General features: G+C 35.6%; 1 protein-coding gene across 1 annotated transcript; it reads right to left on the bottom strand.

Moving 5' to 3' along the window:
• Positions 1-8,318: 8,318 nt before the first annotated feature.
• LOC132607565 (CDPK-related kinase 1-like) lies at positions 8,319-15,361 on the bottom strand. The gene is made up of 11 exons (XM_060321591.1): positions 14,080-15,361; positions 13,339-13,469; positions 13,191-13,232; positions 13,003-13,111; positions 11,651-11,729; positions 11,267-11,563; positions 10,484-10,596; positions 10,127-10,234; positions 9,915-9,977; positions 9,656-9,823; positions 8,319-8,908 (listed from the first exon to the last, which is right to left on the bottom strand). The coding sequence occupies exons 1-11, from the start codon at positions 14,557-14,559 to the stop codon at positions 8,771-8,773; spliced, it is 1,728 nt and encodes a 575-aa protein (XP_060177574.1). The 5' UTR covers positions 14,560-15,361; the 3' UTR covers positions 8,319-8,770.
• Between the last annotated feature and the right edge of the window lie 337 nt (positions 15,362-15,698).

Consider the following 15,698-nt stretch of genomic DNA (forward strand, 5'->3'; position numbering starts at 1 on the left):
GAGAAGGCTCAGATAGCCTGAAACTACGTTGCCACCGTAGGATAAGGGTTGTCAGCAAGGAGGCAACACCTTCATTATGCAGTTTGGATCCTTACATGCTTATTATTACTTAAATCTCATACCCCTGGCAAGGTGTGAGTGTTCTGCTGGTAGGACGCAAGTACCAGAATCATGTTGTCGGTTATACTATAGCATTCCCCACGTTACAAGTAGTTTTACATACAAGTATTTCTATTGATTTACTATTTTAAGATTTTACTCACGTTTTATGCTCATGTCCAAGTTACATTCATTTTCAGTTCATGTCCTATACCTATACTGTGCCATGTTCTTCATTTCAGCAAGTTTTACATACTAGTACTATTCACCATGTACTAACGTCCCTTTTGCCCGGGGCCTGCACTTCACGTTGCAGATACCGGTTTTCAGGAGCATACACCTGCGCAATAGGATCACTTCAGTTATCAGCTTATTGGTGAGCCCCACTCCTCTCGGGGTTCAACATGGAGTCTGCATTAGTATTCAGTTTATAGTAGTCCAGGGCTATGTCCTGGTAGTTAGTATCCAGACATGTTTTAGAGGTTTCATAGGCAGATGTTAGTTCACAGAGTCAGTTATGCTTTCATGTTTGCAAACTATTATGTTTTCATGATACTTCATGCTATGAGATAATTTCAAGACTTATTCCGCAAATTACATTTTTCATGATTCATTTAAATTGCATCATGTAGATTATATTGTTTTGATGCCCATGTTGACAAGCAAGCCATGAGGTTCGCTCGGACACATGCAAGCAAGGCCCGAGTGCCGTGTTACGCCCAGGCCATTGTTCGGGGCGTGACAATATACTTTGTGGTGTTTCAATTACCTTTTCCATGACATCATTACTTTTTGTGGCATATAAGAAGTCCTTATTACTCCCTTCATTAACTTTTACTTGTCCGTAATAGACTTTGAACTCCTTTAAGAGATTATAAATAAAGTGCGTATTTTATCATAATACTCATATTAATTGTTCTATAGTCTTAAGTCTTGCGAAATGGCTTGGGAAATAAATAGTTAATACTAAAGTGTGAGAGAATATGTTTTTCTCTTGATATTTTAAAACGGACAAATAAAAATGATTTTTTTTTAATATAGTGACTAATTAGAAGTAAACAAAGGGGATAAGTAATAGCCGAGTAAAATTGCCTAGTTTAAATGGAACCCATTAGGATAATTGATTGAGGTAACAAAGAACTAATTCATGGGCAGAAAGAAAAATTTAGATAGTTGTACAAGTGTCCTAATAATGGTTTGTTCTCTTTTATCCAACTGTCAAAGAAAAAAATAGTTTATACACAATAGCGATTAAATACGAAAAGACCTCAAAAAGTACAAAAACATGAAATACCAAAAGCAGCCCTGTGAGAACTACAAAAATTTAACATCCTCTCTTATATATAATAGTAATATGTCATTATTTATGTATGCATTTGACACACAAACTTCAAATTTTACCTTCCTTTATATGAAGGTTATAATTTTGAAGAAAAATTCACCCAACATAGTGATGGGAAACTTAGATCCCTCATATGACTTATGTAATGAAATAAGGACGATCACTGTCCCAAAGAGGTTTGGCACGGATATAATTTCATCCATCTTTTAACTGTTTAGTAGATTGAAAAAAAGGATGCAATACCATGATTAAATATCAAGGATAATACACTTGATGATATGTACATTCATTCAAAGAATAGAATGTACAGTCACATTCTTGAACTTGCTTTCATGAAAATAAGAAAGAGAATAATCGTCCTATCATTCAAGTTCATAGTCATGTTGGTCCAACTAATACAAAAGTTGATGTTAGAGTTGGATAAAATCTGGATTTTTACAGCGTCAGTTGACAACACATACTTTCACCTTGGTATGCACGGAAAGAAAAGAAAACCAAGCATTAGAATCAAAACATGACATACCAAGCTAAATCTGGGATGATCAATGCAAAGCAAAAGTGAGAAAACTGTATTCAACAATCACAAGCAATTCACTTTTCGAGTAGTAGGAATAAAATTTGGAAATGTTTGCCTTATTCTTACGTACCAGCTTTTACTTGGAACGTGGTATCAGTGTAAACATAATTTTTCCAGAATTTAGCTTAGGAACTTCCTTAAACGACGAAACTGAGATGCTTATTGAAGATTATTGAGCCATCAGGTTTCTCAAAGTTGCAGTCTTTAAGTAAATTATTGATTAATCATGGTATAAATGGTCTCACAATGTAATTTTTATTATCAGGCCGAAAATCAATCCGTTGTGAAAGGGAATTCTAACCATAGTAGTAAGAAGTGATCCGTAGAAAGAATATTGAACACAAGCGCATGACTTCACACTACAAAAATGCTAGACTTTTTTGGTAATTAATCACCAAGAATATCACTTACAAAACAGTAGCAAAGCTAACTCAGCATGCTACTCCCATAAACAGAGGAAAACTACAGACACCAAATAAGAAAAAAACTAAGGCCTGGTGAAGATTGAGAAGCACCCCTTCTAGGAAGGGTTTCCTATCTATCCACAGGCACATACAAATCATCCTATACCAGACTTAAACAGAGCTAAAAGTAGCTACTCTGAAGAGCGATCTGTAGTCTGCCTGATGCTGGAATGTTGCAAACACAAACCAGTTCTCTAGCTAAAGCATTATGATCTCTAGACACACCCGTTTGTTCCTTTCCTTCCATATAGAATCCACAAATTCAGTGTGCACTAACTTGATAAGCTGAGCATGCACTGTCCTTCCTCTAGTATGTTGCAAGATCCATTCTTGATGGGACACCCAAGAAGAAGCAGAATTGTATGAGAGTTGTAGCCACACCATCAACCTATTCCAGAAAAGCTTTGCAAAGGCACATTCCCAGAACAGGTGTTCTCTGGAGTCCATGGATGTTTGACACATTACACAGCCTGGATTAACATTCAATTCCCATCTTGCTAAAGGGTTCAAGTTGAGTAGGACCAAGACAGAGTACTTGGAGTGCAAGTTCAGTGATATAGTGCATGAGGCGGACGTTGAAGTGAAGCTTGGCACCCAGGTCATACAGAAGAAAGATAGTTTCAAGTATCTTGGGTCTATTATACAAGGAAATGAGGACATTGATGATGACGTCACACACCGTATTGGTGCAGGGTGGATGAAATGGAGGCTTGCCTCCGGAGTGTTGTGTGACAAGAAGGTGCCACCAAACTTAAAGGCAAGTTCTACAAAGTGGTGGTTAGACCAACTATGCTGTATGGGGCGGAGTGTTGGCCAGTCAAGAAATCTCATGTTCAGAAGATGAAAGTGGTAGAAATGAGAATGCTGCGATGGATGTGTGGACACGCTAGGAGCGATAGGATTAGGAATGAAGTCATCCGAGACAAGGATGGAGTAGCCTCTGTGGAAGACAAGATGCGGGAAGCGAGACTGAGATGGTTTGGGCATGTGATGCGGAGAGATGCAAATGCCCTAGTGCGGAGGTGCGAGAGGCTGGCTAGTGACGGTTTTAGAAGAGGTAGAGGTAGGCCGAAGAAGTATTGGGGAGAGGTGATTAGACAGGACATGGTGCTTTTCCTGCTTACCGAGGACATGACCTTAGATAGGAGGGTATGGAGGACTCATATTAGGGTAGAAGGCTAGTAGGTAGTCGCGTTTATCCTTTCTTACGAGTAGTTTTATTGCTTTATAGTTTCTTGTCTCTTGATTTCTGCGGGTTTATAATGGCTTATTTACTTTCGTTGTTTTCATTTTCATAATTGCTTTGATTTGTTTGCCCGTATCTAACCTTTCATATGCCTTTTCTTGAGCCGAGGGTCTTCCAGAAACAGCCTCCCTACCTAAGGTAGGGGTAAGGTCTGCGTACACTCTACCCTCCCCAGACCCCACGTTGTGGGATTCACTGGGTATGTTGTTGTTGTTGTTGTTGTCGTCCCATCTTGCTAACCTGTCAACAGTAAGCAATCAACTATGATTATATAAAAGCAATCTACTATGATTATATAACCACAGAGTAAAAACAGCACGAGGTCTAGCAGGATTCCCAAGCATCAAATTCTTCCATGTTACTTTAGGATTCTGGCCAAGCATCTGAAGATAAAACTTTCTTATCACACCCTTTTTTACATGTATAGTGGGTAGAGTGAGATGAACCAATGAATCTCTAGCAGTTAATCTTCCTTAGCATCCAACTAGCTTTTTTTTTTAATCAGGAATCTTCCTTACCATCCATCTAGCTTGCTTAGGACCTTTGATATAGTAACTATGGATCTATTTGATCCATAGTTTATCTGCTTTATTTGCTAAGTCCCAGCATACCTTTGTGATGGCACCTTTGTTCCAGAGCTTAAGATTAACTAAGCCAAGACCACCAACTGACTTTGGAAGGCAAACTCTCTCCCAAGCAACCGATGACATTATTGCCAGACCAAAGATAACTTCTGCAATGTGCATCTATAAGTTTCATAACTTTGGCTGGCAAAATGAAAATCTGGGACCAATAGTCATGCATACCAAATAAAACTGACTGCACTAATTGGACTCTCCATGCATAAGAGAGTTTCTTAGCAGTCCAGGAAGACAAACTAGCAACAATTTTGGCTAAAAGAGGTTGCCACAAAAATGCTAGATTGCTTCTGCTAGGAGGAGCACTCGATTACCAAAGTTGCCAATCAATCGGCATCTATTAACACATTGCAGCAGGTTTTTGGTTGATTTATCTATCTTTTTAGGGTTGAAATAAGAGCAATTAGAGACAAATTTATGAGTTCTATTATCCTAACAGGAAATAGTTTGTTGTACTTTTACCAGAAACTTGATATGTCAACCATAGTTCAAGATGACTGATCTGTACTTGGTTGGTCACGGAATTAAGTGAAAATAGTTTTTATTTGAATGAAATTTGAGTACATTTGTATGTGTTCTTCATATTCATTGAGAGAGCTTATGATCAGACAGAGAGAGAGAGAGAGAGAGAGAGATAAAGATTACCTAAATAATTGCGTGAACACCAAATTTTCACCTCTGCTGATTCAAATCTACCTACATGTGCTCTGGTTTTCCCAATATCAAACTACTTTATCTTTCAAAACCTGCAAGAAACTGTAACAAATCATCAACCTATAACATTAAATACTTTTCACAAGACTACCCTATGACAAGAATAAATAACAAGAAAAAGCCTACACACAAAATCATATTAGTGTTTTGGATTAATGCGCAATTCCATTCGTTTATATAATCATGTAAAGTTATGCACTACAATTGAACAAACATAATTGAAAATTATGAGCAGTAAATATCGGTACTCCAACAAAAAAAATTATATCTGGGACATCAGACCTTTCATCCATATGCATATCTGCAAATGTTGCATCACCTTTTTGTCTTCAAAAAGAAGAATTAAGTTTCAGTACCCAAACAAAATAGATTTGAAGCCAACAATTAAAAAACATGCACTTAGATGTCTATCTCCAAGCATGTTCAATGAACCAGTTTGATGTGTATCTTAGTTTTGGAACTGTGGTAATAGAAATAGCTTCTTGGATCAAGTAGCTTGCTGCAACTTAGTTTTTGTTAGAGCTTATTATGTTGGTATAACACAAATTCTACCATGAGGCATCTTTAGTTGAGCACAAGAGAAAATTTGATGATGTATTTGTGCCTTCCTACAAAAGAATTGAACCTTAAAATTTGCAGTAACCATGTCAATTCTATTCTTATAACTTTGTGCTTATGTCTTTCTTAGCTTCTAGTTTTCACTTTGGTTTACTCAATTGCACTATCAGATTATATTGTATTTGGACATTTTTCTTTGATTGAAATGGGACAAATTTTTCTGGTATGCCTTTTTCATAGCATGGTGCTCGAAATGGAGAGCGGCGACATGATAATGTGAAGGGAAAAAATATGAAAGACAGAAGCAAAATTAAGTTGCTGCAACCACTTACCACTTATCTGATACTGGTGTATGAAAACTGTAGCAAATAGAGCAGTAGTTTGATAGCCTCAACAGTGAGTCGTTCACTACCTGTAATAACATTTAAATGACAGAATATGTTAGATTTAAATAAAAAAGTAATAGACAAACCAGATGTAAGGACAAAACTTCAACAACAAGGTGCTAATCATCATTTTAAATAGGGATAACATATCTAGACTACAAAGTTTCTTTGGAACACAGGATGGTACAGAGTTGTTTATCTGAAACAAAACTTTTTTTCAGAACTTTTGCCTTTAAGTATTGATGATTACTCTCATTGACAATGCTAAGTTCTAACAACTATACTGATTTACATACTTTTCCGCAATTTTACTTTCACCTATTTTAAAATCTAACACCAGATTGCAAATAGAAACAATGAAAATCACAATATCCCTCATCCAAAGTGTGCACGACAACACAGATGACATTAGTTATATCATGCTATTAATAATACAAACATATTAACTCACTTAGCAAAAACACACATACCATTGACACATACAGAATAATATTAGTTTTTAAAAATCATGTACAATCTTTATGCATAGATTACCTTAAGTAAACCCAAAACTTTTAGGAATAAAAAGTTACAAAGATAGGTTTCATAAACTCTGAACAACAAATTTTAATAAGTACATTATAGTTCATAAACATCAAATGCAGCAACTTTTTACCAATTTGCCTCATAGCACAGGCCACAGGGCGCGGGCAGTCATCTTTCGGTTCTCCTTTCCACGTTTAAAACACACTATGAAAGTACAACTATCCAGTATAGATTGCAAAGCTTTTCAATAACCTCAAAGCATAGAGAAAATAATAACGAAGCATATCCAATCCAGAGATGATGCTTATTCTTGTGGTGGGATGGTTGGTATAGAAACTGGTCCTCATAAAATAAAACAAAGTAGAGAATATTGAAGTTGCTTCAATGGTGAATTCAAATACAAAAATGTGGATGTACAAACTTCAGTAACTATTAGCGCAAGCTGAAACGTTGCATTCAGAGGCGAAGTCAGGATTTGAAGTGTATGGTTTCCTAGTTCTAGTATTTTTAAGTTAGTGGGTTCCTGATTAATAATTTTTATATACATCCAAAAAATTTCTAAGGCAAATACAACTACTTTGGCCCCTGGTTGCAGTTTCTTTTTTTAACGTTGATATTATGGCTCTAGTTCGAGTAGCCGGGTGCATCAACCGACAGGAGAGAGGACAACACGCTCTTAAGAAGTCAATCGACAGGAATAAGGGCATGTTGTAAACCATTCTCAGAAGGAGTAGGTTAATCAAAAATGATTTCAGAATCCGTAAATTCAATAAAGATGTATATTCCCCGTCGTTATTCATCATTTTAAGCGGTTAAACGATGATAGTCATTTTAACTTGTTCTATTCAGTTAATTTAGGCAGAATGCACTCTCTATTCATCATTGTGAGAATTGGAAATCATGAATCTGAAAAAATAACCCAAAAGAATATAAAAAACAAACAGATAAGTAGTAAGTAAACGCAATTAGAAATCCAGAACTGAACAATATAAAGCACGTAATTGAGAGTTTGTCCATAGATATAAAAAAAAAAAAAAAAAAACACTTTTTTTTTGGAATTTTGGAGTTGGAGTTGGCCATATTTAGGTTTAAAGGTTCTTGTTTGAATTGTGTTATTGACATCTATCTCATGTTTTTATAAATTTTATGTTACAAATAAGATTTTAGTGGCTTATTTGTTCATGATGTTTAAACTCGTTTTAAAAGTCTGGCAAACTAAATCATTGCTAAGTAATATACTCGTGGTCAGGGGCGGAGGAAGCATTACGAGTTCGGGTTCTGTGAACCCATTCACTTTAGCTAAAATTCAATATTTGCCTTAAAAATTCATTTAATATGTATAAATCATACTTTGGAACCCAATAGCATAAAAAAATTAGAACCAGGAATTCATAAACTTCAAATTCTGACTCCACCTTTGCTCGTGCTCTAAAAACACATTAGGACAAAATAGTAATTTAATAATTACTGTAACCATAATTTCTCTTCTACAAGTACACTTGCAGTGTATACAGACTGAAAGATAATTATCACCGGTAACTCCATCCTATAAAAAAATTGATATATTATGCCATGACTAACTCCATCTTATATATATATATGCATAAATAATATTTTTTGTAAAAAACGAAATGTATATTATAGGCCAATACATCTTGAAAATAACAGAGTGAACATCAATTTGAGACAAGAAGCGGAGCCTTAAAATCACCAGTCCAAATCCAAAAGTAACTGACGAACATAATTGTGACAATAGACAGACACTCTGCTTGTGCAAAATCCTGCATACGCCACTAGTTTTCCCATATATTAAAGATCTAAGGTTACAGACACAATAAAGAGAATTTATTAAGCTAAGCAAAATGGCAAACAGGTTACACCAAGAAGCCACAAGAACTCATCTCAGCTTTCAGCTGTCTTTTCTGATCCTACTTACATTTTTTTTTTCTGATTATCCTCATCTGTACAATCCTCTTAAAGTGGAATGTGATCCAACATTTGAAGAATAGAAGAAATTACATGACAAAACAAGATTTGACACCAAATTTTCTGCTAAATGCCATGTACTATCAAATAGGATCTGTAGCTTCGGCATAAACCAGCTGTTTCCGCCTCTTAACAGATCATTGAAATACTTGTTTTTGCCACCATTTGATTCTTCGAGCTGAATAGTCTGAAAGCTAGATGAACCATTGGGAAGTTCATAAAGAGAGGTCATACTCTAAGCTTTTTGTAATGTGCGCGAAGAAACTCCATGCAGAAGCCGGACAAATCCCAAGAAACTGAGCTTCCCATCAGAGTGTCTAATCCAGTCCTGCAGAACTACATGAACTGGGACGGAAGGACTAAGTCCGAGCTCCTGTTTAAAGAAACCGGATAGGAAAATTAGTAAAACCAAGAAATTTAAGAAACAACTTTAGCCAAGTTTAGTTGTTGTGGCACCACCATACTCGTGCATGTTCTTAATTTCTGACCACTTAACAAATCATACTTTTAACTTATTTTGAAAATCTCAAGCTTTGTAATAGAACAATTTCTTTTAGTTAAGAATGAGAAAACAGTTCATAGCTTTGATGCCAAAAAATGAATTCTGTACGTTCAACTTGTTTGTTTTTACTTGAAAATGTCATAACCAAATAACAATAGTGCATGTCGGAAGTTATTACTTCCCCCTTTATGAATTAATAGCCTTTCTGACTAAGCTTTTGGGAAGCCAAAAGTGCTTATCTTTTTCAATAAGTGCTTATTTTAAAAAGTTCAAGTGTTCGGACAAGCGGTTAGTAGCAGAAATTGTTTTTAAGAAGCTAAAAAAAAGTAGCTTTCCCAAAAAGCACTTTTACAGCCTTGGTCAAACACAAATTACTACTCTAAATTAGCAAAAGTGTTTTTCAAATTGATTAGTCAAACACGAACTGCTACTCTCCAAAAGTATTTTTTTGAAAAGCACTCCTGACAAAAAGCACTTAAATATAAGCACATTTTAGAAGTTTGGCCAAACAAGCTATAAGCCTTATTGATGAACATAAAAATCTAGATACTTGCCCACCATATTTATAGTACCACTATTAGCATCACAAGGAGAGAAGGGGGAGGAGGGAGAGTGTACCGAGGCAAGTTCCTCTATCATAATAGCCCTGTTCCCCTCCTTTTCAAAGAACTCATAGCCACGACGAGCATGTTGCTCCCAGCTTTCCATTCCCTCAAGCTGATGTACACTTATCGTAGCAGCACAGAATTCTTCGAAATCCAACTTTCTATATTGAAGAGAACTCACCTGCACGGGACATGAAAAATTCAGTCAACAAAATTTGTCATTACTTCACACTGTCCATTAGAATTATAAGCATAAATTTCATTGAGCTTACCGTATTGACAAAGTCGAAAACTCTTGAATCCTTCATTGCATCGGTGGAGTTCTTCATCACAGCCTGCCAAATCATTTAACTCAAATTCACTAGTTGGAGAATGTAAATGACTAAAAACAGTATACTGAAGAAAAAGAAGAAAATGAGTCAACAATCTTTTTAGTTTCTTGTTATTTTTCTGGAACAATGATGGTTGAGGATAGAGAGCTTACCATTTTGAAGTTTGGTAGAGCTACAAGTCCACTTTTGCTTGGCCCTAATATTGTAAACTGATCCCGAAGATAAGCTAATTGTGGTATAGTCAATGTCTTAGCAAGCGCCTGTTATAGTAGCAGCAAACGATAAATCATACAGCTAACCAATCTAGGGGCTAACTTTTTTTTTATTAGTCAAAATAATTTCATTCATATTGCTCCAATATTGTATCTCTGCACATCGCTAAAATTATCTGACTTTAGTATGCCTCAAAAAGCATGGCGCTATTATGGAAGTGCTCGTATTTGATTATTTTTTTTTTTTATACGAGTGCTGAACTTAGAAGCAAGTTCCACAAGAACAGATATACGTACCCTTAAAGCGGTTTTTCTAAGAGAAGAAGAATATACATAAGCTTTTACAAGCTTATATACTATCATATCCAAAGGAATCTTCACATCATGATGACCAGCCAACCACGGATGACCTAGACAAGAAATGAGACAGGTTAAGAAATATATAATGCTGCTAAAGTCTGATACTGCAATAAGAAAAACAAATACGAAACAACGTAGATAAAATGGTTAAATCAAGAAGTCATTAGGTGGCTTCATCTATAGCGATGACAAGTTCCGCTCGAGACAAGACTCAACAAGAACGTTAAGTAGCTTGAAACTGGTATCCTTATTCCAAATTTGTAAGGTCTACTACAGAATGCTAACAGGATATGCCACAATTAGGGGTGGCAAAATTAGACAATGAAAACATGACCCGCCCAACCAGCTCAAGGTTGGGCGGATCAATAAAGCACCCATTTATTAGCTCAACCTATTTTAGGCTGATATGTAGCCCAAATTGACCCGGACAAACCTTGTCAAAATATTTTCAAAAAGACTTTTTTTTTGTTTGATATGTCATATATAAACATAATATAGAAAAAAATAGTTTTGTTAGGTACTTAAAATATTGACTATAAAAGAACAAACAAAGAAATTAAAAGTTAGTAAGAATTGGGCGGGTTGGGTTAGTCCAACCCATTTCAGCCCAAGTAACTTTTAGGCAGGTCATTTATTAACTTAGCCTGTTTTGACCCGCCCAATTCCAGCCCAACCCGCCCATTTGACACCTCCAGAATTGACGTTGTGAAGGAGACTTACTGAGGGCCTGAGCTGCAGTTAGCCTTTTGCGATAATCCTTATTCAGCAATCTTTTTACAAAATCTACTGCATCAGAAGACAAAGCGGGCCAAGGGGCTTCGTCAAAGTTTGGATCAGTTTTCAGGATGGCCCTAAATATACCGGACTCTGTTCGGGCCCAAAAAGGTCTGCTTCCACAAAGAAGAATATAGGCAATCACACCAATACTCCACATGTCCGCTTCTGTTCCATAAGATCTATGCAAGACCTCAGGTGCGACATAGTATGCACTTCCAACAATATCATTAAGCCTTTCATCTGCAAAAATTTCCATTAGTCAAACTATGGCATGCTACAAAAGCACAGAATAAGAACTAATAAAATGTTGTATGCATTAAATTTTACCTGGTTTTACATAATCAGAAAGACCAAAGTCAATCGCCTTTAAAGGAGAGTTCTCATCCTTAGAACAAAAAAGGAAGTTCTGAATAAAACACAAGAACAACTGTCAATATAATGAGCTGAGAAACCAAAGAAATAAAAAGAGCAGACAGAACGTAGAGTGAGAGAGCAAAGAAATGACACTAAATTTGTTTCACATAATTGGGTTATCAGCATTCATAATATGATATTATACAAAAACAATAACAACAAACCCAATATAATCCCACTAGGTGGGTCTGGGGAGAGGGTAGAGTGTACATAGACCTTACCCCTACCTTGTAAAGGTAGAGAGGTTGTTTCCGATAACAACAACAAACCCAATATAATCCCACAAGGTGGGTCTGGGGAGAGGGTAGAGTGTACGCAGACCTTACCCCTACCTTGTAAAGGTAGAGAGGTTGTTTCCGATAACAACAACAAACCCAATATAATCCCACTAGGTGGGTCTGGGGAGAGGGTAGAGTGTACGCAGACCTTATCCCTACCTTGTAAAGGTAGAGAGGTTGTTTCCAATTGAACATACAAAATGGAGAGTCCAGGAATACTCACTTCATCTACTGTTAACTTGTTGCATGTGATTATTATATCGGTTACTAAATTGAGATTTGTATAATTACTAATGATGATGTCTTGAATGTTCTCTTTTGATATTTGAGGTCATTAATCATGTTATTGTGCTTGCACTCATGAACTTACTGTCTGTCAACAAAATTAATGCAACACTTCCTCTGTAAACTTGACCATATTCCTTAGTTTCATTCAAGAAAATTTTATTAACAAATTCCTACCAGTTCTGCAAATACAAACACTAGTCTTCTGGTTATTTCCATTCCAAATATACAAAGAAGCCATACTATTTTGAGAATACTTACCAATAAGATATCTGATTATGGTAGTGATGCAATTCTACACACTTTTAGTAGATTGACATATTGATTGTACTATGCATATCGTAATGCTTCAACCAGTTTGTGAGGATAAAGGTCAGATTAGTTAGTGGAGCTAACACAGCAACCAGAAACAACTCCCCCGCCCCATATAGAAATTCAACAATAACCTTTAAGACTTTCCCCATTTTTTGTTTTTTCCTCAAGAATATTGAAAATAATGAATAAGTACCATCAAAAAATATAAAATAGCCAAGCTTTTTTGGTAGTTGGACATAGTTTTTTCTTGCTCATTTTTTTATTTTTTAAAATAAATGTATAGTTCCATAATACATGTAAGATATGCCTAGCCATTAAAGCGAGTAATCTGCTACTAGAAACAGAAGTTTTAAACCAAAGTAGAGGGTATATAATAGAATTCATTACCTCAGGCTTCAAGTCACGGTGAACAACCCCTTGAAGATGACAGTACGAGACCACGCTTAGAAGCTGCACCATGACAGCTTTGGCATCTTCTTCCGAGTATTTCCCACCCCTTCAAAAGAAATTGGAGTCAGTAGGTTCACATAGGAGAATAACGAGCATGCTAAATTGAAAATATCTTAAGTGCACACCTTGCAAGTATCCGGTCCAGTAATTCTCCTCCTTTACATAACCTGAATAAATCCCACAAAGATAAGTACACACAAATGCGGAAAACACAAAAGCCAGAATTGATGAACTAAAATAGATTTCTCCTTAAGATTGACTAATTTAACTTACTCCATGACTATATAAACATTTTCCTCGTCCTCATAGGCATCGTAGAATTGAACCAGATTCCTATGTCCCGTTAAAGCACGCAATATTTTGACTTCTCTCCTTACGTCCTCAATTGCAATTGCTGTGGTCATCTGCAAAAGATTCCTCAGTCTCATTAAAAGAAAGAACACAATCAGGTGATACTGTTACACATATTTGCTTCAACTTTTATATGTAAAAGTACCTAAACCAGAAAAAAAAATCAGTAACTAGAAACAGCATCAAGCTGTAAGTCAACCTTTCCTTTTTTTGATAGGTACCAAACTATACAACATAAAATACAATGTCAAATGTTCTTGACAGTCCCATGTAAATTCCATGTAAATTCACAATAACTTTCACTTTGGCCAAGGTCAATTTCTCATAAACCTACATGATTGAATTCCCAATAAATCTATCTAGCCCACTTGCTATCCTCATCAACCATTTTCTGGAACCAATACTTGTTGAAAAAATGGAACTTACGGCTACTACTATAATTCTGTGAAAAGAATACAGTCATCACCTTGTAGCTAATTCTAAGTCACCAAACACTTTGCACCTCAACTTACTTAGAATAATTAAACGACATCTCAACCAGGTAAAACTACAATCAGCAGCAATGACATATAAAGACTTCAACAAGATTCAGCATCTAAACCACATATAGAAACTAAACTCTTAAACTATTTTTTACAGGTAAAACAGCATAAAAAGGCAAACCTTTGATTTTGGGATAACTTTTACAGCCACATCATGACCTTTCAAACTCCCTTTTTTCCCCGTAGCTGCAGAAGTATAACCAAAATGCCCTCTTCCCACTTCTTCACCAAGCTCATAATGACTCTCAAAATTCTTAGAGTACCCAAAATTCTTATCTAAACCAATATCACACTCACTCCCTTCTGGTATTGTAGCTTCATTAGGTTTAATTGAACCATGTCTCCTAGCAAGCAATGCCCTTATATGCTTAGCTGGTGATGGTGGGACCCTTTTGAGAAATCTCAAAGGTGTTGAAGTTACACTAGAATTTGCAGGTGAATTCTTGAATCCACTAGGCAATGGACTTGGACTATAAAAGGGAAATTTTGGGGTTTTCCCAGTGTGATGGGAATTCAATTCTTGTTCATTATCAATGGGAATTATGGGATTTTCAGATAAGTTTTGTGGGGGTTCAATAGGTTTTCCATGACAAAGTCCCATGGAATCAACAGCCCAATTTCAGCAAATCAATGAATCAAAAGGAGAATAGTAAAGTTAAGAACTTTATACCAAGAACTAACAGGTAAATACAAGAGAATTAGACCATTACAAAGGGAAAACAAAAAAGAGTAGAACTCTTAGGACTACAATTATACAGCTACAAGTAACCAAGCAAATGAAAAAGAAGGAATTCCAAGAAACCCAAACAACTAAAGAAGAAAGAAAGTTACAATCTTGGAACTGAAAAACAAGAAAAATTGGATTTTTAAGACTAAATTCTCAAGACAAACAAGTACAAAAGTAACCAAACAAGTGAAAAGAAGGAATTCCCAAAAACCCAAACAACTAAAGAAGAAAGAAATTCACAGTCTTGGAACTGCAAAACAAGAAAGATTGGATTTTTAAGCTTAAAACAGCAAAACCAAGAAGAGATCAACAAAGAATTAAGCTAAGGTAGTTAAGCTCCAACACAATTTTCTTGGGAAAAAGAGCAAATCCCAAGAAGGAGAAAAAGGAATTAAACTTTGTGATCAAATGATCAATGCCAGATAAGCAACAACAATCAAGAATCAAAGATATTACTAACAGTTTTAAGCTGAAGAAATGTAAATAAAGAAATATAAGAGGCAGTGGGAAGTATGGAATCAAACTAAAGCAAAGGAAAAATATAATTATTATTTTTTTACCCAAGAGGAAAGTAAAGAATGAAAACAAGAGTGATAAGAAGAGCTAAAAAAGTGAGAAAAAGATGCTTATGCAATAGCAAGAAGAAAAGAAAGTTGAAGGGGGGAAAAGGAAAGAAGCTAAACCTCCTTTACTTGTCTGATTCCTCAAACTTTTTCTTTATATTTTTTTCCCCTTTATTTTTTTTGTTTTCTCATTGTGGATGTTTTTTTCTTTTATTTTTTCTTCCATTTGCATTGAATGAAAATAATAATAGAGAAAATAACAAAAATGGTCTCTTATATTTGGGGGTAGATTTAAAATAGTCCCTAAAGTATGTTTTGAACAGTTTTGGTCCTTTAAAATGAACGTTGTTGTTCACCGTCAAATATTTTTAACAATTTTTTTTCTGTTCGATTTTATAGTAACTGTGGAAAAGAAGATTAAATCATAAACACTAGAAAAGTCTCATCAAA

Source organism: Lycium barbarum, chromosome 8, assembly GCF_019175385.1.
Source record: "Lycium barbarum isolate Lr01 chromosome 8, ASM1917538v2, whole genome shotgun sequence".
NCBI lineage: Eukaryota > Viridiplantae > Streptophyta > Magnoliopsida > Solanales > Solanaceae > Lycium > Lycium barbarum.